Source organism: Schistocerca serialis, chromosome 3, assembly GCF_023864345.2.
Source record: "Schistocerca serialis cubense isolate TAMUIC-IGC-003099 chromosome 3, iqSchSeri2.2, whole genome shotgun sequence".
Taxonomy (NCBI): Eukaryota; Metazoa; Arthropoda; class Insecta; order Orthoptera; family Acrididae; genus Schistocerca; species Schistocerca serialis.
In genome coordinates this window covers 422,939,453-422,954,037 of record NC_064640.1, presented here as the reverse complement: position 1 = coordinate 422,954,037, position 14,585 = coordinate 422,939,453, and the positions used below count along the sequence as shown (strand labels likewise).

General features: G+C 37.8%; 1 protein-coding gene across 1 annotated transcript in view; it reads right to left on the bottom strand.

Annotated features, from left to right (window-relative positions):
- The window catches only part of LOC126470301 (protein purity of essence), a 475,244-nt gene that overhangs the window by 192,245 nt on the left and 268,414 nt on the right, over positions 1-14,585 (bottom strand). Inside the window, exons 45-46 of the mRNA XM_050098072.1 lie at positions 13,794-13,916; positions 1,675-1,908 (exon numbers count right to left, since the gene is read on the bottom strand). Of these exons, the coding sequence (XP_049954029.1) occupies positions 1,675-1,908; positions 13,794-13,916 (357 nt within the window). The remainder of the gene's footprint in view (positions 1-1,674; positions 1,909-13,793; positions 13,917-14,585) is intronic.

Here is a 14,585-nt window from a genome sequence, read left to right as displayed (position 1 = left end):
TTGGGCATGCCAGAAAATTTTTTCCAGGTGGTATCTGGCAGCTTGCTGCTCCTGCTGATAAAGCTAACAGCCATGCTTCAAATAACCAGAAGTAGGAAAACGTACTGCTCATACAAGACTCAACTGCACATGTGCATGAGCCTGCTAGCAACTGTTCAAACAAACCTAATGTAAACAGTTGTGACATCTTGCTCACTGAAAGCAGTTTGTTATGGGTACTGCGTAGTATTCATTGTCATGCCTTCGACAAATTTTGCTGTTGGCAGACACTTGTACGCGCACTGTGTTTTGTTGTTGTAAATGGCACATTTCATTGCAACTTAAATTTACTTCTTTTTCTCTCATTTATATAACATTCCCAGGTTTTTCCTGGATTTCCTGGTTGTATACATCCTGAATTAACAATAACAGCCAGAATTTATTGCAGCACTCACAAATGTTCAAAATTTCACAATATATCACAATACAAATGGGTATTGGTACAATCAATGAAAGAAAGACTACGCAGAAACGACATGAACAGTAAAATATGCGAATTTAAAACTTTAAATCGACATACGATCTCGTGAACACGGTTTCACACAAAGGAAAATTCGTAATTTCATTTTTATATATAAATAAATATGTGTATTGCACGGATTTTTCATTTAGCTGATTCTGTGTACACTTCTACACTCACGTGCCAAAGAAGAACAGCAACAGGTATGGGGATCTTGCTGAACACAGGAGTATCTCAACAACATGTAGACATTTATAGACACATGCCGTGTGGACAAATATTGTCTTGTTGAAAAACTGCAATTCATTTTTCAACACAATTTGACGCCATTGGTCCACAGTGTATGTTTCCTGGTCATGGCACTACTCCAAAACAGCTGCATGTGGTGTTGTGTTGACTGCAGCATACGCATGGGACAGTGATAACCGAGACATGCTGCTCTTACTTTCTGACTAACGGTGCAGGATGACACAGAATGTTGCAAGGAATCCATTACTTGTTCTTAGATTGCAGGTGCAGAAGTGAAGGGGCTACAATGTGCTTAGTGCACTACATGGAGACCCTCCCTTCTGGCACTGAGATGTGGTTGTCACATTCAAATGCCCCACAAATTTGTACAGATAAGAACAAGTAATGGATTCCTTGCAACACTCTGCGTCATCCTGCACTGTTAGTCAAAAAGTAGCAGCAGCATGTCTAGGTTATCACCACCCCATGCAAATGCTGCAGTCAACACAACGCCACACGCAGCTGTTTTAGAGTAGTACCATGACCAGGAAGAATACATTGTGGACCAATGGCCATAATTTGACCAACCAGCCAAATGGAGACCTACAAAGAGGTCCATTTAAACTCTATCAGGTGCTGATAAAACTGTCTCATGTTAGTATGTGGCATCTCTGTCCTCTGAAGTGATCATTCAACATCTAACATGTTTGCAAACCTCACATACCCTACCAGGACTGGCAACAACCCCAAACACAAAATGACACTAATGCACTCCAGTGCCTAACCTACCTGTCAGAGACAATTGCAACTCTAAATCATTTATGTACCTGTTACATTGACATCTGACCGTATCTTCTGAGTGCTTCACTTTTTATTTGCCAGGAAATGTACTAGAATTTTTCTGAAACAGTCAATCCCAAAAGAGTACAAATATAAGTTAAACATACCTGGTGTGCTACAAACTGGTGGTGTTGCTACAGCACCTCGCTGTCTCTGAACTCTTGGTCTTAAGACTCTAAGTAATGCCTGTTTTGCACTGAAGCTCACTAGCACATCCTCACACAGCAAAAGTTGTAAGTAGAGTGCTGCAGCAGTTGGGAGTGTATTTTCAGGATCAGAAATTGTGAATGCATGAATAATTTCCACAACAGCCTGTACAGTTGCTTCTATCTGTGTTAATCCTGGAAGAAATATGAAAAACAAACAAAAATGTAATTTCAACTGCTAATTTGCTCAATGTAAATAAAGGTATCAATTCACAAGATAAGGTACGGGACACACTTCATACTGACAGGTTGTAAACAGTAATTGAAGCTGCTCAGAAGAAAATAAAACATTCAAACACTAAACCTAGCATACAACCTATTTGCACATTTACTTTATCTCTTGGCTTCCTTCAATAGGTACAAGTTCGGAGACTTAGGACATATGACGTACCTGTGCAATCAACTGTATGTCGTATCAATGACAGCTAGGAGAATAGTAAGGATGAATAACTCGAATACAGAAAAAGTAATATACAAGGCACATCTGCAACTCATTCTTGAGTACTATACATACTTTGAGCCTTATTTTGTCAAAATGATGTCATTGTAATAATTCAATGAATCGTAATGGGGCTAATGGTCAGTGTAAGAATGTTAAATGTTTCTCACTACAAGAGTATATACAGAACACATTCACCTTCTGCCCGCAACCACATCAGAATAGAAAACAAATTCATAACATTTCTTATTCCTCCTTCAGTACATTGAAGTTAGTTTTAAATGACATCAATAGCCATGTTCTTCAACACAGACAACTTTATCAGTTGCATTATGTGACAAACACTTGATAACGACTTGCTGAAGGAACTGTGTACCATTTTGCTGAAATGAAAACAGACTGCCCTTGATCATACAACTCATTCATGATACTGCCAGTTATGTAAAGGAAAAGTACAGCTGGTATCAACTGGATGTTTATTCTGAATGTCACAGCACTTTACTAGGCATATTACTGGAAGTGGCATTGCCTAGATGGACTCTGTCCTGAGCACTTGCTAATTCATTCCAATTTAACAAGGATTCCAAACCATGGAGCAACTTTCTGTTTGTACACATTCAACATCCTGCCAGAGACAAGTGCCAATTTAAACCTTTGACTGCTGCGGACAAGTTAACTCGTCATGGTCCACTGCTCCCTACATGCCAGGGATGTATTTAAATGCAGCCTCCGGGTTTTCCTTAAGAGCTACTGATGTGTATACATGTCCCGTTACATTCATGCTCTCACTACTGTGGATGAGATACTTACATATCTTGGTGAATAAAAAAGTTTCGAGTATTTATCATACAACATATGAGCTTCTTTACAGGCTATCATTTGCATAAAACGTTTCACACATTTAAGAAATATGACTGCTTGACCTTGATTCCCGATGCACACGGACAGAATATATAAACCAGTATCTCGAGAACAAAATGAGATAACACTGTGCTCTCATAAAAAGTCTACACAGTGCATTCTTCCTTTGCAAACTCTTTAAAATTTTGTGCAATGCTTTAATTAATTGGATGCAGCACAGTAACAATGCCGAATAATTAAAACAAATTCAGTCCTTCACTAAGCAAAGGTGTCAGACTGTAAAATGTGCAAAAATCAAATTTTTTCGTCCAAACAGCCGGAATGCCATCTCTCAACAAGGGTAGCAGCATTAGGTGAGCAGTAACAGCAACAACAAAGCTGTGCACAGTATAAAATGCAGAGTGTACATCTCTAGCAGTCAAATGGTTCATTAGGAAAAAATTCTAGGACTTGGCATGCAAAGAAAACATGAAATAAATGCTTCTCAGAATGTTTTGGTTTTGTCCTAAAAGTGTTTCCCCATCTACTACAAAGCTGTCCAGCATTTTTGTTTTTGAAAGAAAGTAAGAGAGACAGAAATGCTCCACTAGACTTCAGACAGGCTGTTATGTGAAAGAGTTATTCTAAACATGTGTGCTATCTGGCTGAAAATGAATGTTTTAATCACTGCTAATGAACTGCAAATTTCATTAATATTGCACTGACTGGCTTTTATGCTTTATTTACACCTTTTTTGGTAGATTACTGTGAAGTGCTTTCTTAAGCCCTGTTGCTTTCCAGTTAAGTACCACTCTTCCAACTGGATCATCAAAGTGAAACCATACATACAGGCACTTAGAATAACTTCTCATGCCTTTGAGGTCAGGCTTCATCATCTGAAATTCTTAGCAGTGATTTTTCAGCCTCACTGGACACCTGTTTGGCACTTGTAAGTCCGAAAGCAAGCCTGCTGTCTCATTATCATCCCCTCCTCTTCTAATGTTCATTTCCAGAAAGCTACTGAATTACTTCCACTGAAAGGTATCATACAATTTCCAGCATACATTTTTTGATATGCGAGATAGTGAAGAAAGAAATGTAATTTGCTAATGCAAGTTACTATCATCACATTGTGATGCATAGCAAACCAAAATTTAAAAACAACCTGAAATCTGATAAATTTCTGGAAAGGCTGACTACTTATGAGTACATTAGTTCTAAAGATGAACACCACACTAGATGTTTGTATTGAGCTTCTTTAATGACCACTCCACAACCAGACGCAGTTTGGGGTTCAGTATCTCATACACAGTAACTAGTAGAGCTTAAGCAGCCAGTGGTGCTATTCTGCTCATCTGATTTTTATTTTTTTGTCTGCATCAAAGGTGCTGAAATCCAAGATAAGTGGTGGATAGCTGTATGGCATTGTTAAATAATTTAGCAGTGACTGCATTCAGGGTGATGGATTTGTTGTGAGATGCCATATTTGTAATGTCTAAATCATAACAAATAAAAATCAAAAACAAAATTATGTTCAGCAGCATGTAAAAGGCACAAAGCATGAGAAGAATATGGTAATAACACATTGAAATAGCAGTTTATTAGTGAGGCAAGGTATCTTCAGGTTAAAAAGGTATAAATGACTTTTCTAAATATACAACACAGCAGCATCATTTGCAGCATGTGGTATCTGCCTATTCAAGCTCAAAAATCCCATAATGAAATATCTGGATCAGTATACTGGCAAGTTTGTTCCTGATGAGTGTACTTTAGGACAGTATCTTCACTGTCCATATGAACAAAAAAGTATCGCAAATCATAAGAAGAACAGCTAATGATCCAGTTAATTCATTCTAGATGAAACTACCAACAGGAAGAACAGATATGTATTGAATATTTTAGCAGGAGCCCTAAATAGAGAGTAAGTTAATTTCATACCTTCATTTACCCATTTTCTTGTGAATGCAAACACTTTGAGGATGCAATGTTTCAATAATGCACATTTTGTGCTGTGGCCTGGTGGAGCAAAATAGTATTCTGTCCTGGATAGTGCTTTAAGATCAAGCTTTCTTATCTGCATTTTCAAATTTCAAGCCTATGATATGTAACTGCAAACACTCGAGTTTGGTGGCCATTAAAAGAGAAACACCAATATATGAATGAATTTGTATCTTGTGTTAAGAAAATCTTTAAAAGAGCTTCTGCCAGAACATGAAAGGACATACAAATTATAGGACTTTCTTAGCCACCTTCTCCCACCATCACTAGAAGAGGCACTGGGTTGCTAGCCTTCATCTATAACAATTTTCAGGTATATCTTTTTCCATCATATTTTTGCACCTATCAATCCTTAGTATAGTAATGACTAGAGACCGGATTATATGCATCATAAAAACTTTAAAATGAGCATGAAAAATGCATGGTTCAAATGGCTTTGAGCACTATGGGACTTAACATCTGAGATCATCAGTCCCCTAGAACTTAGAACTACTTAAAACTAACTAACCTACGGACATCACACACATCCTTGCCTGAGGCAGGATTTGAACCTGCGACTGTAGCAGTCATGCGGTTCCAGACTGTAGCGCCTAGAACCGCTTGGCCACTCCTGCCGGCCAAAAATGCACGAAAAGTGTCAAAATATGCACGAAAAATACTTAACAGATGCATGAAAAGTGCCGAAATATGCAAGATCAAGTAATAAAGAAACATGGCAGTTACTGCATGCATTATATCTCAAATTCAAACCTGTGCATATCAATTACAAGGAAGAGCACCGGCCACGCAAAAAATCAGTACATTTAGAACTACTATCATTTTCTGAATACTTTCTGGTAGAGTTTAGGAAAGGGGCTTTTCTGGGATTATTTTCTAAAAATCTGCAAAATGGGGACGCATGCCATGTTTCAAGAATTGTTCCTTCTTTGCTATTGTTGTTGGTAACAAGCAGATGCGATGCGAGATAGTCGCAGCATAAGAATCGATATATACAGGACCAAATTGAAGATATATCGCATGCAGGGGGGGCACGCACAAAAACACCACAATATTTTATTTAAAAAACAACACACGATCATTAATTTTTTGGAATAGTATTAACTTTTAATTAATACTATTGGGCCAAAGCATCATCTACAGTTTATTTTGCATTTTTCTACCACCGTAAACAAACTACCAAGTACTGTTACAAATGTTCGGTAGTAACATTGTGACTTTGATCAATCAAAACATTTTTATAAGCAGAAAAGAACTGTACTACATCAACTGAGGTAACTGGGCAGTATTTGAATTTGGGTGCTATGTTGGCACTTATTGTTTCTGGTGAAAGTTTACCCGTCCCGTTAATAAAACCATCAATTTGGCACAAGGGTTCAAAGCCTGGGTTATTGTTTAAAATGTTTTTAAACTTTTCTTTAAGTTTTCTTGGGAACACCTCGGGCAATGAAGAGTTCACTAGAATAATTTTATTCATTAACTGAATAGATTCATTCTACACCAAACCCTGAATTTCAAGCTTTTTGGTGCTTACAGGCATATGGGAAAAATGAGTGCTAATCACAGCAATATATATTTTTAATACCGATATCATTAAAAGCTTCCTTGCACTGGTAAACTGCCAAAGCCTCTGCACTCTCAAAGTCATTTACTATCCCTCTAATGGCCTCAAAATATTCACTGTAAAACAACACCGGTTTGACCCACATACCCCAATTTTGAATTACCACTGGTTCGGGAGGTAAAGTTTTTCTTTGTAGGTCTTGATGCGAGCAGGAACCTTTAGAAACACTTTCTTTGTGGATGAAATCAGTTTATTTACATTCACAAACATGGAACGTACTTCTTCAGCAAGGTGATGTACTCCACGAGCAAAGCATGTCACATGACTCAAATTGGGATAAAATACTCGGGGGAGGGGGGAGGGAGGGCTTTTCCTGCTTTGATCGTATATGGAACAGCATCTGAAATAAACACGAACACCCTTTCATCTGCGGAAGATTCTGGAAATATTTTTCTAATACCCTCATTCACAAATCTGGCAATCGCAGAATGATTTACTTTTTCAAATTCTTTGCAGGCCACTAAATCGTAGAAAGAAGTATCTTCTTTTAAAACACCAACAATGAAATTCAGAATGTAATGGCCAGAAGTGCCTGAAGTTTCATCAACTGAAATCCAAATAACGCTGTCCTTGAGTTCATTGTGTATTTCTTCCAGAACATTTATGTAAATTGCTGGTATGCAATTTTTACACGTGTTGACTGATCTGGTATATTTTGATTTAAGCAATATTTATGCAGGAAGCATTTGAGGATAGGGTTTGTAAGTTTGTGAAGAGGAATACTACTTCACATAGATCCATGTTAAACCGATTTTTTTGATTACCTTTGGACAGACCCCTGCTACTGCAACTTGCTGTTGTCATAAGTTGTTATTGTGATCCTTTCTTCTACATTCCTGTGATATGAGGACTTATCTTGACATGCTGGTCTATCGAAACTTTTTTTTTCTTTTTTCTTTTTTTTTTTTTTTTGCACAAAATGCTTTTTTCGCAAACTCTACAATATAAAACAATTCTGTCATTTGTAAATGTCCCAAGACGGTCAACTTCCCACAGAATAATGTTTCATTTTTCTCACAGCACGGCGCACAACATGTCTCACACTAAATGTTGTAAACACGTTCAACTGTGTACAAGTAAATAGAAAGCGCAACTGAAACAATGGACATGCAACTGAAAGCTTGCATAGTTTAATTTAATTGTTGCCGACGCATACAATATAACAGTGGAGGCGATCAACTGGGGGCGCAGGCACAGGAGTGTTGACTCTGTCTTCCTGTTCCTCTTCTGTAATGATTTCGCTACGCAGTGGCCTCTCGGTTAGCGATTGCACGCCGTTTTAGGTTGCGGTCAATCTGCGAGACATCGAAACTAGATTGAGCTAGAGACTGCCTGACTAAATTTTTAAAATATTTTAAACATAGAGTGAAAATATGCATCGTCACTAGTTTTTAGCTGAAATATTCAATAACCAATGAAAAGGAGCAAAATATGCAAATGAATATGCAACATGCAAATGCATATAATCCGGTCTCTAGAAATTACTAACTATGGTGACTTTCATGTGGAAATAGATTGTGAGTTTCACGTGAAAATAGATTCTCTAACTTAAAGAAAAAAATTCTGTTGTGTGATACACAATGTCATTCTTGTTGATTACCTCACTGCATAATACACTCTGAAGGTAGTGGTGGAGGGGGTTGGCCAAGATGCTGCCACATCACGAAGGAATTATCTGAATAGCTGAATGGGATGGAAATCAGTAAATGTGATGTACATTTACAGACAAAGAAAGGACTAAAATTTCAGAAAAATTGGATTATTTATTTAACAAAAAGAGCTTCACAAACTGAACAAGGAGATAACATGTTGGTCCACCTCTGGCTCTTGTGCAAGCAGTTTTAAGGGTTGCCATTGATTAATGGAGCCAGTGGATGTCCTCCTGAGGGATGTCATGCCAAATTCTGTCCAATTGGAATCTTAGATCATCAAAGCCTTTAACTGGTTGGAGGGCCCTGCCCGTAATGCTCCAAACATTCTCAGTTGGGGAGAAATCCATTGACCTTGCTGGACAAGGTAGAATTTAGCAAGGACGAAGACAAGTGGTAGAAACTCTCACTGTGTGCGTGTGCAGTAAGCCCAAGATGGCTTGCCATGAAGGGCAACAAAACAAGGCATAGAATATCATTGACGTGCCACTGTACTGTAACCAAATCGATCCTCCTATGAAAAGAAATGGCAGCCCAGAGCATCGCCTCTGGTTGTTGGGCTGTATGGAGGGCGAAAGCGAAGTCGGTATCCTAACGCTGTTCGAGGCATCTACAGGCACATCTTCGATGGTCATCGTGGCTCAATTCAAAGCGGGATCTTGTCTGGGATTCCATTTCTTTCCATAGCAGTATTCTTTTGGTTGTCAGCCACAGCACCCTTAAAGCACTGTGGTACATTGACAATATCCTATGCCCCTTTTTGTTGCCCTTCATGGCAAGCCTTCCTGGGCTCTCATTTCAGCAAAATAATGCCTGCCGCACACGGTGAGAGTTTCTACTGCTTGACTTTGTGCTTGCCAAACCTTACCTTGGCCAGCAAGTTTGTCGGGTCTCTCCTCAATTGCAGTGGCAAAGCATCCATTAATGCTTGAAGGCTGAGCTAACCCAAAGAATTCCAAAGTAATTCATTCAAACTGAATTTAATCCAATTTGATCACACGCCCTCGTAAATGTTTCCAAACAGTTTACATTTGAACTTTGTACATGCATCCGCTTGTACAATGCATCACTTCTCTAGCTCTGCAACCAATAACAGCTTGGAATCCCATGCATGTTACGAGCAAGTGACATAAGCTTGTTTCTGTGTTGTGGCTGGCTGAGGTTCCTACAGCTTAGGTACGATTTTTAAAAGCTGGTGTTTGATTTGTTTCTGCTTCTTGCCTGCAAGTGGATACAAGCATCAGTGTAATGACAAGTCATTCAGCAGTTCCCTGACAGACAGTGCTACTTTGCATCATCTATCACTGTAGCAGCAAGCCGAGCAAAATGAGAAACCATTAACTCTTAATTAAACTTTTTATTTAAGACACAAAGAACAAGAAGACATTCATAATCCACAGAAAATAAATGTGAGTGCATCACTGGATGTTGTTGCCAGATGATAGGAAATAGCCTATGTATTTTCACTGTTCCTGAGATTAAAATTTAGTGGCCTTACTTATTTCAAAAGTTGGTAGTTCCATAGCGTGTCTGTAGGTTTTCATATCAACAGTACTAGACGGGCTTTGAAACACTGAACATGAATTGTTTCCTCATAATAAGATTTGCACTCTGCAGCAGACTGTGCACTGATATGAAACTTCTTGGCAGATTAAAACTGTACGCTGGACCAAGAGTCAAACTTGAGACCTTTTCCTTATCTCAAGCGTATCAGTGCACACACTGCTACAGAGTGAAAATCTCATTCTGGAAACATTCCCCAGGCTGTGGCAAAGCCATGTCTCTAGAATATCCTTTCTTCCAGGATTGCTAGTCCTGCAAGTTTCACAGGAGAGCTTCTGTGAAGTTTGCAAGGTAGGAAACAGGGTACTAACAGAAGCAAAGCTGTGAGGACGGGTCGTGAGTTGCACTTGGATAGCCCAGTTGGTAGAGCCCTTGCTCACAAAAGGCAAAGGTCCAAGTTCGAGTCTCGGTCTGGCACATAGTTTTAATCTGCCAGGAAGTTTAATGAATTTTGTAGTTACAATGTAGTTAGTAGTTAGTGATTAACCTATTAGTGAAGTATATTTTGGTATGCCCTATCACGTGTGAGGTATCATCATCAATTTGTCTTGTCACTGTGTTGCCGGAAGGGAAACTGTAAGTTGTCTAACATTTTTAAATCATTATCTTGTAATGGACGGTATTGCGGACTACCTCAAACTGGATCACAAGATCCACTGAATATTTTAACTGAACACCCAGTGTTCTTCACTCGTCTTACTTTGGATGATAAACTCTTGGTGAAAGAGTGAAAGCCGACACAGAGTTTGTCTATTAAAAACATCTGATGGAAAATCTGTATGACATTTCCAAACACAATGGTACAATTCTAAACCATCATTAAGTGGCAACTTTGTAAGGAACAAAACTTTTTTGTTTTTACTGTGTACTATTTGGAATGGGTAATGGCGGCTTTGAATGGCATAAGTGGCGAGTAGGTGAAAAGAATTTTCACAATTTCCTTTCGAAAGCTAAAAGCTATGAATGTTCCATTTCACATACCACAGCAGTTGTTAAATACAATCAGCTAGGTACAGTAAGAATTGACAATGTTCCCTCAGAAGAGACACATCTGTAAGCTTTGAAACATAATGAGAAGGCTGATCGAAACGAAAGTATATAATGAAGAGACATTTCGACTACCTGCTTCTTAGCATGGCAAGAGTTGGCTCTTTGAGGTCACGAAGACTCTGAGATGTCAGTAAATAAAGGAAATTAGTCAGAACTTCTGGATTCCTTGGTAAAAAAGAACTATATATGAAAGATCATTTAGCATCCGATGGAATATTTAAAGGCACTTCCTCTGAGTCAAAGAAAGCATCAATAGCTTGTACGATCGATGATGATGAAGAACAAACTTCATTTGAAGTTACAAATAGTCCTTTTGTATCAATAGAAGCTAACTAAACAATGGATGTATCAACTATAAGTCAAATGAGTGTAATTTTTTGTTTTGCAAATAATGAATCAGATGAAATACAAGAGAGATTCTTAAGGTTTTGTAACGTAGCCAGAGGTCAGAGTGCACAAGCCAATGCCATTGTTTTGTTGCAAGTGCTAAGCAGTTGGAATATTGATAAATAAAATTAGTAACGAAAACAAATGAAGGCTGCAGCGCAATGTTGTCCATTCTATTGTTAAACAAGCATATCCTCCCGCTCTTTTATCCACTGCTACGCACATCAGTCGAACCTAGTCCTCCTCTACGCTCGTAAGAAAATTACAAAAGTAAATATTGTTGCGGCAAATCTATCAGGATTTCATCCATTTTTTAGGCATTCCAGTAAAATAGGTGAACGTTTGAGGCAAAGGGGATTTAAACTACCAAGCCCTAAGGTGGAATTTTCATTTATGTGCTGTACAAACCATTTTTCTTTTTAACACAGACCTGAAAGCAGCATTTAATGATGTGCTGAACAATGTAGGTTGGGATGGTAATTCTTTACATCAAGCAATTCGACTAAATTTTATACTAAATTATCAATCCCCCCCTACTGTGGCTGTACAATTCGATTTTCCAGTATAGAAGTATTGCTTGTAATCTTGCAAAGTAAAACTGTGGGTATACGACACTGTAAGCTTGAAACTGCAAACTGTGTTAAGGCTGTTGAAAGACTAAGGTGCGAGGAAATTAGTCTGAAATGCATAGACGAAGCATAGCCTTATAAATTCAGGAGGGGTATCTGAAATTAATTTTAACACAACAGATGCAAGTACTCAGAAGGTTAACATTCGAAATAACTGATACAGTAGTAGTAAACATGGCAACTAGATTCCAGGACTTTCTTGAAACAGATTTCACAGAACTTGTAATCAAGAAAAAGCTCTCAGGTTATAGTAGGCCAAACAATTTCACAAAATGTGAAGTTGAAAAACTACTTAAATATATCATTTCTTTGACAGTGAAAACTGGAAAGGGAGCTTACATTTATTAACAGCAGTGGGGATAAATGTCTACAGCCTCAGGGCCTCCTTAAATCCATTATAAACAATGGATTAAAATACGTGGTCTCTGAATGTGAGAAATTACTGTCATTGGTTCTTACAATTCCACCAACCACTGCATCTTGTGAAAGAAGCGTAAGGACATTAAAATGCGTTAAAACCTACCTTTGCAACACAATGACAAATGACAGACTGTCAAACTTCGTGGTTTTGGCTACAGAGAAGGCAACTGTGAAATCTTCAACCAAAAGGCAGGAGTTCATATCTGATGTTATCAACTTTTACACCCAGAAAAACGACACGAGAATAGAACTAATTTATAAAAATATGTAACAGTGAGTTACTGTGTGTTATATTTTTATAAATGTGTAGCTGTTCAATATTTTCATGCATTTATTTATAACAATTTCTGTAGTAGTTTCAAACTGAGTACAAATATGTAACTAGGTTACATTTGCAGCGTTTCTATTTTACAAGTTTTTGTTTTAAGTTTTTTTCGAAATTCGTTATTCTCAGCCTACGCTACAAAAAATTACATGCTTCACCACTGAACATTTGGAGAAGTGTGGGGCAACAACTAAGAATAGAATAATTTTAACATGAATGGAATGTTTCAGTCAAATATAAATTACTGTAAAACATATGGAACACGTAATATGTTTGAGATCTCGCTCTGCTGTGAAAACAAAAAAAACGTAGTTTCGTATCTACAATATATGGTTCCATAAGGATTTTAAAAGAATGTACACTACTTTCAACAGTTTACAAATTATTAACAATTCAGTTCTAAGTTCCCAGAATGAATTTTCACTCTGCAACGGAGTGGGCTTTGATACGAAACTTACTGGTAAATTAAAACCATGTGTCGGATCAAGACTCAACTTGTCTCGGAAACACACAACTTAGATGGTCAGAAAAGGATTTGAAATGCTGTTTTTCTGAATGTGAATCCAATGTCTTTAATAAATTCACTAACTTACTCTGTGCTAAAAAAAGAGAGAGAGAGAGAGAGAGAGAGAGAGAGAGAGAGAGAGAATTTGTTATGCCATTTAAGACCTCATGGAAACATTCCAGATCACAATTTTAATATTTATTGGAAGGAATATTAAAAAAAATTAATATGGGGTGCCAATGACGATCATATTGAGCAAGTCCAAGACACCAGAAAAGTACCTATGACATGATTAACATTCTAAAAATCTTACTTAAGAAATGTGGCTACAAACTCAGCAACTAAGTCAAGCAATAATCAAAACTAGATTTACATTAAATGCAGTACTCTTCTCTTGTGAGTAAAAATATGTGCCACATGTATTCTTACAAACTAAATGCCACAACTATTCTTGCAAACTAAATGTGTATCACTGTAACAAATGGAATACAGAATTAAAGTAGTACTTATTTTTCAAAATCAAAGCCCCCTTACCAAAATCTATTCAAAAGTTATATGACTACTACATAATAATACAAAGTAACTTGTTCTCACCTATTATATACACTGGAGCTAATGTCATATTCACTGGCCGGGCTGAATGAATACGCCACAATGTTTCGACTACTCTCACTATAAAATGTTTTGCTCTTTCTGCAGCTTCACTTGGACATGATGCTGGAAGTAATGAAAGTAATTTAGAATGTAAGACAGCACTTATCATACAAGTAACAATAAAACTATGCGCACGCGCACACACGCGCACACGCACACGTGCGCACGCACACACCACTCACTAACACACTGCAGATGTGGGTGTTTAATAAGAATGTATGCTAATTGACTGATGTCCATTTGATTCTTTCTGTGAATTTTATTTTACTGCCCCATCTTACTCAGTTTCTTTCTTCCATGAGAACTACTCCCAAAAGGCACGCAGGAGAGCTTCTGTGAATTTTGGAAGATAGAAGAGGAAGTACTAGTAGAAGTGAAGTTGTGAAGGCAGGTATGAGTTGTGCTCTGATAGCTTGGTCAGTAGGGCACTTAAAGGGGACAGTCTCAGGTTCAAGTCCTAATCTGGTAAGTAGTTTCAATAATCATTTCAACAAATACAAATTTAATTTTGCCATCTGCATCTGTCTGGATGTTTGGACTAATCTCAGGAACTCCTGTAGGGATTTTTATATGGTTTCTACAAATAGGTAGACTGATTTACGAAGAAAGTCTGTGAATATATATTATAAATATTTCATGCAAACAAGCTGAACTATAACAAACTGAAGTCAACTGATGCCATTTCCATGTAGTGGGGAATAGCACAACTCACAGTGCAAGGTATTGCTGCAC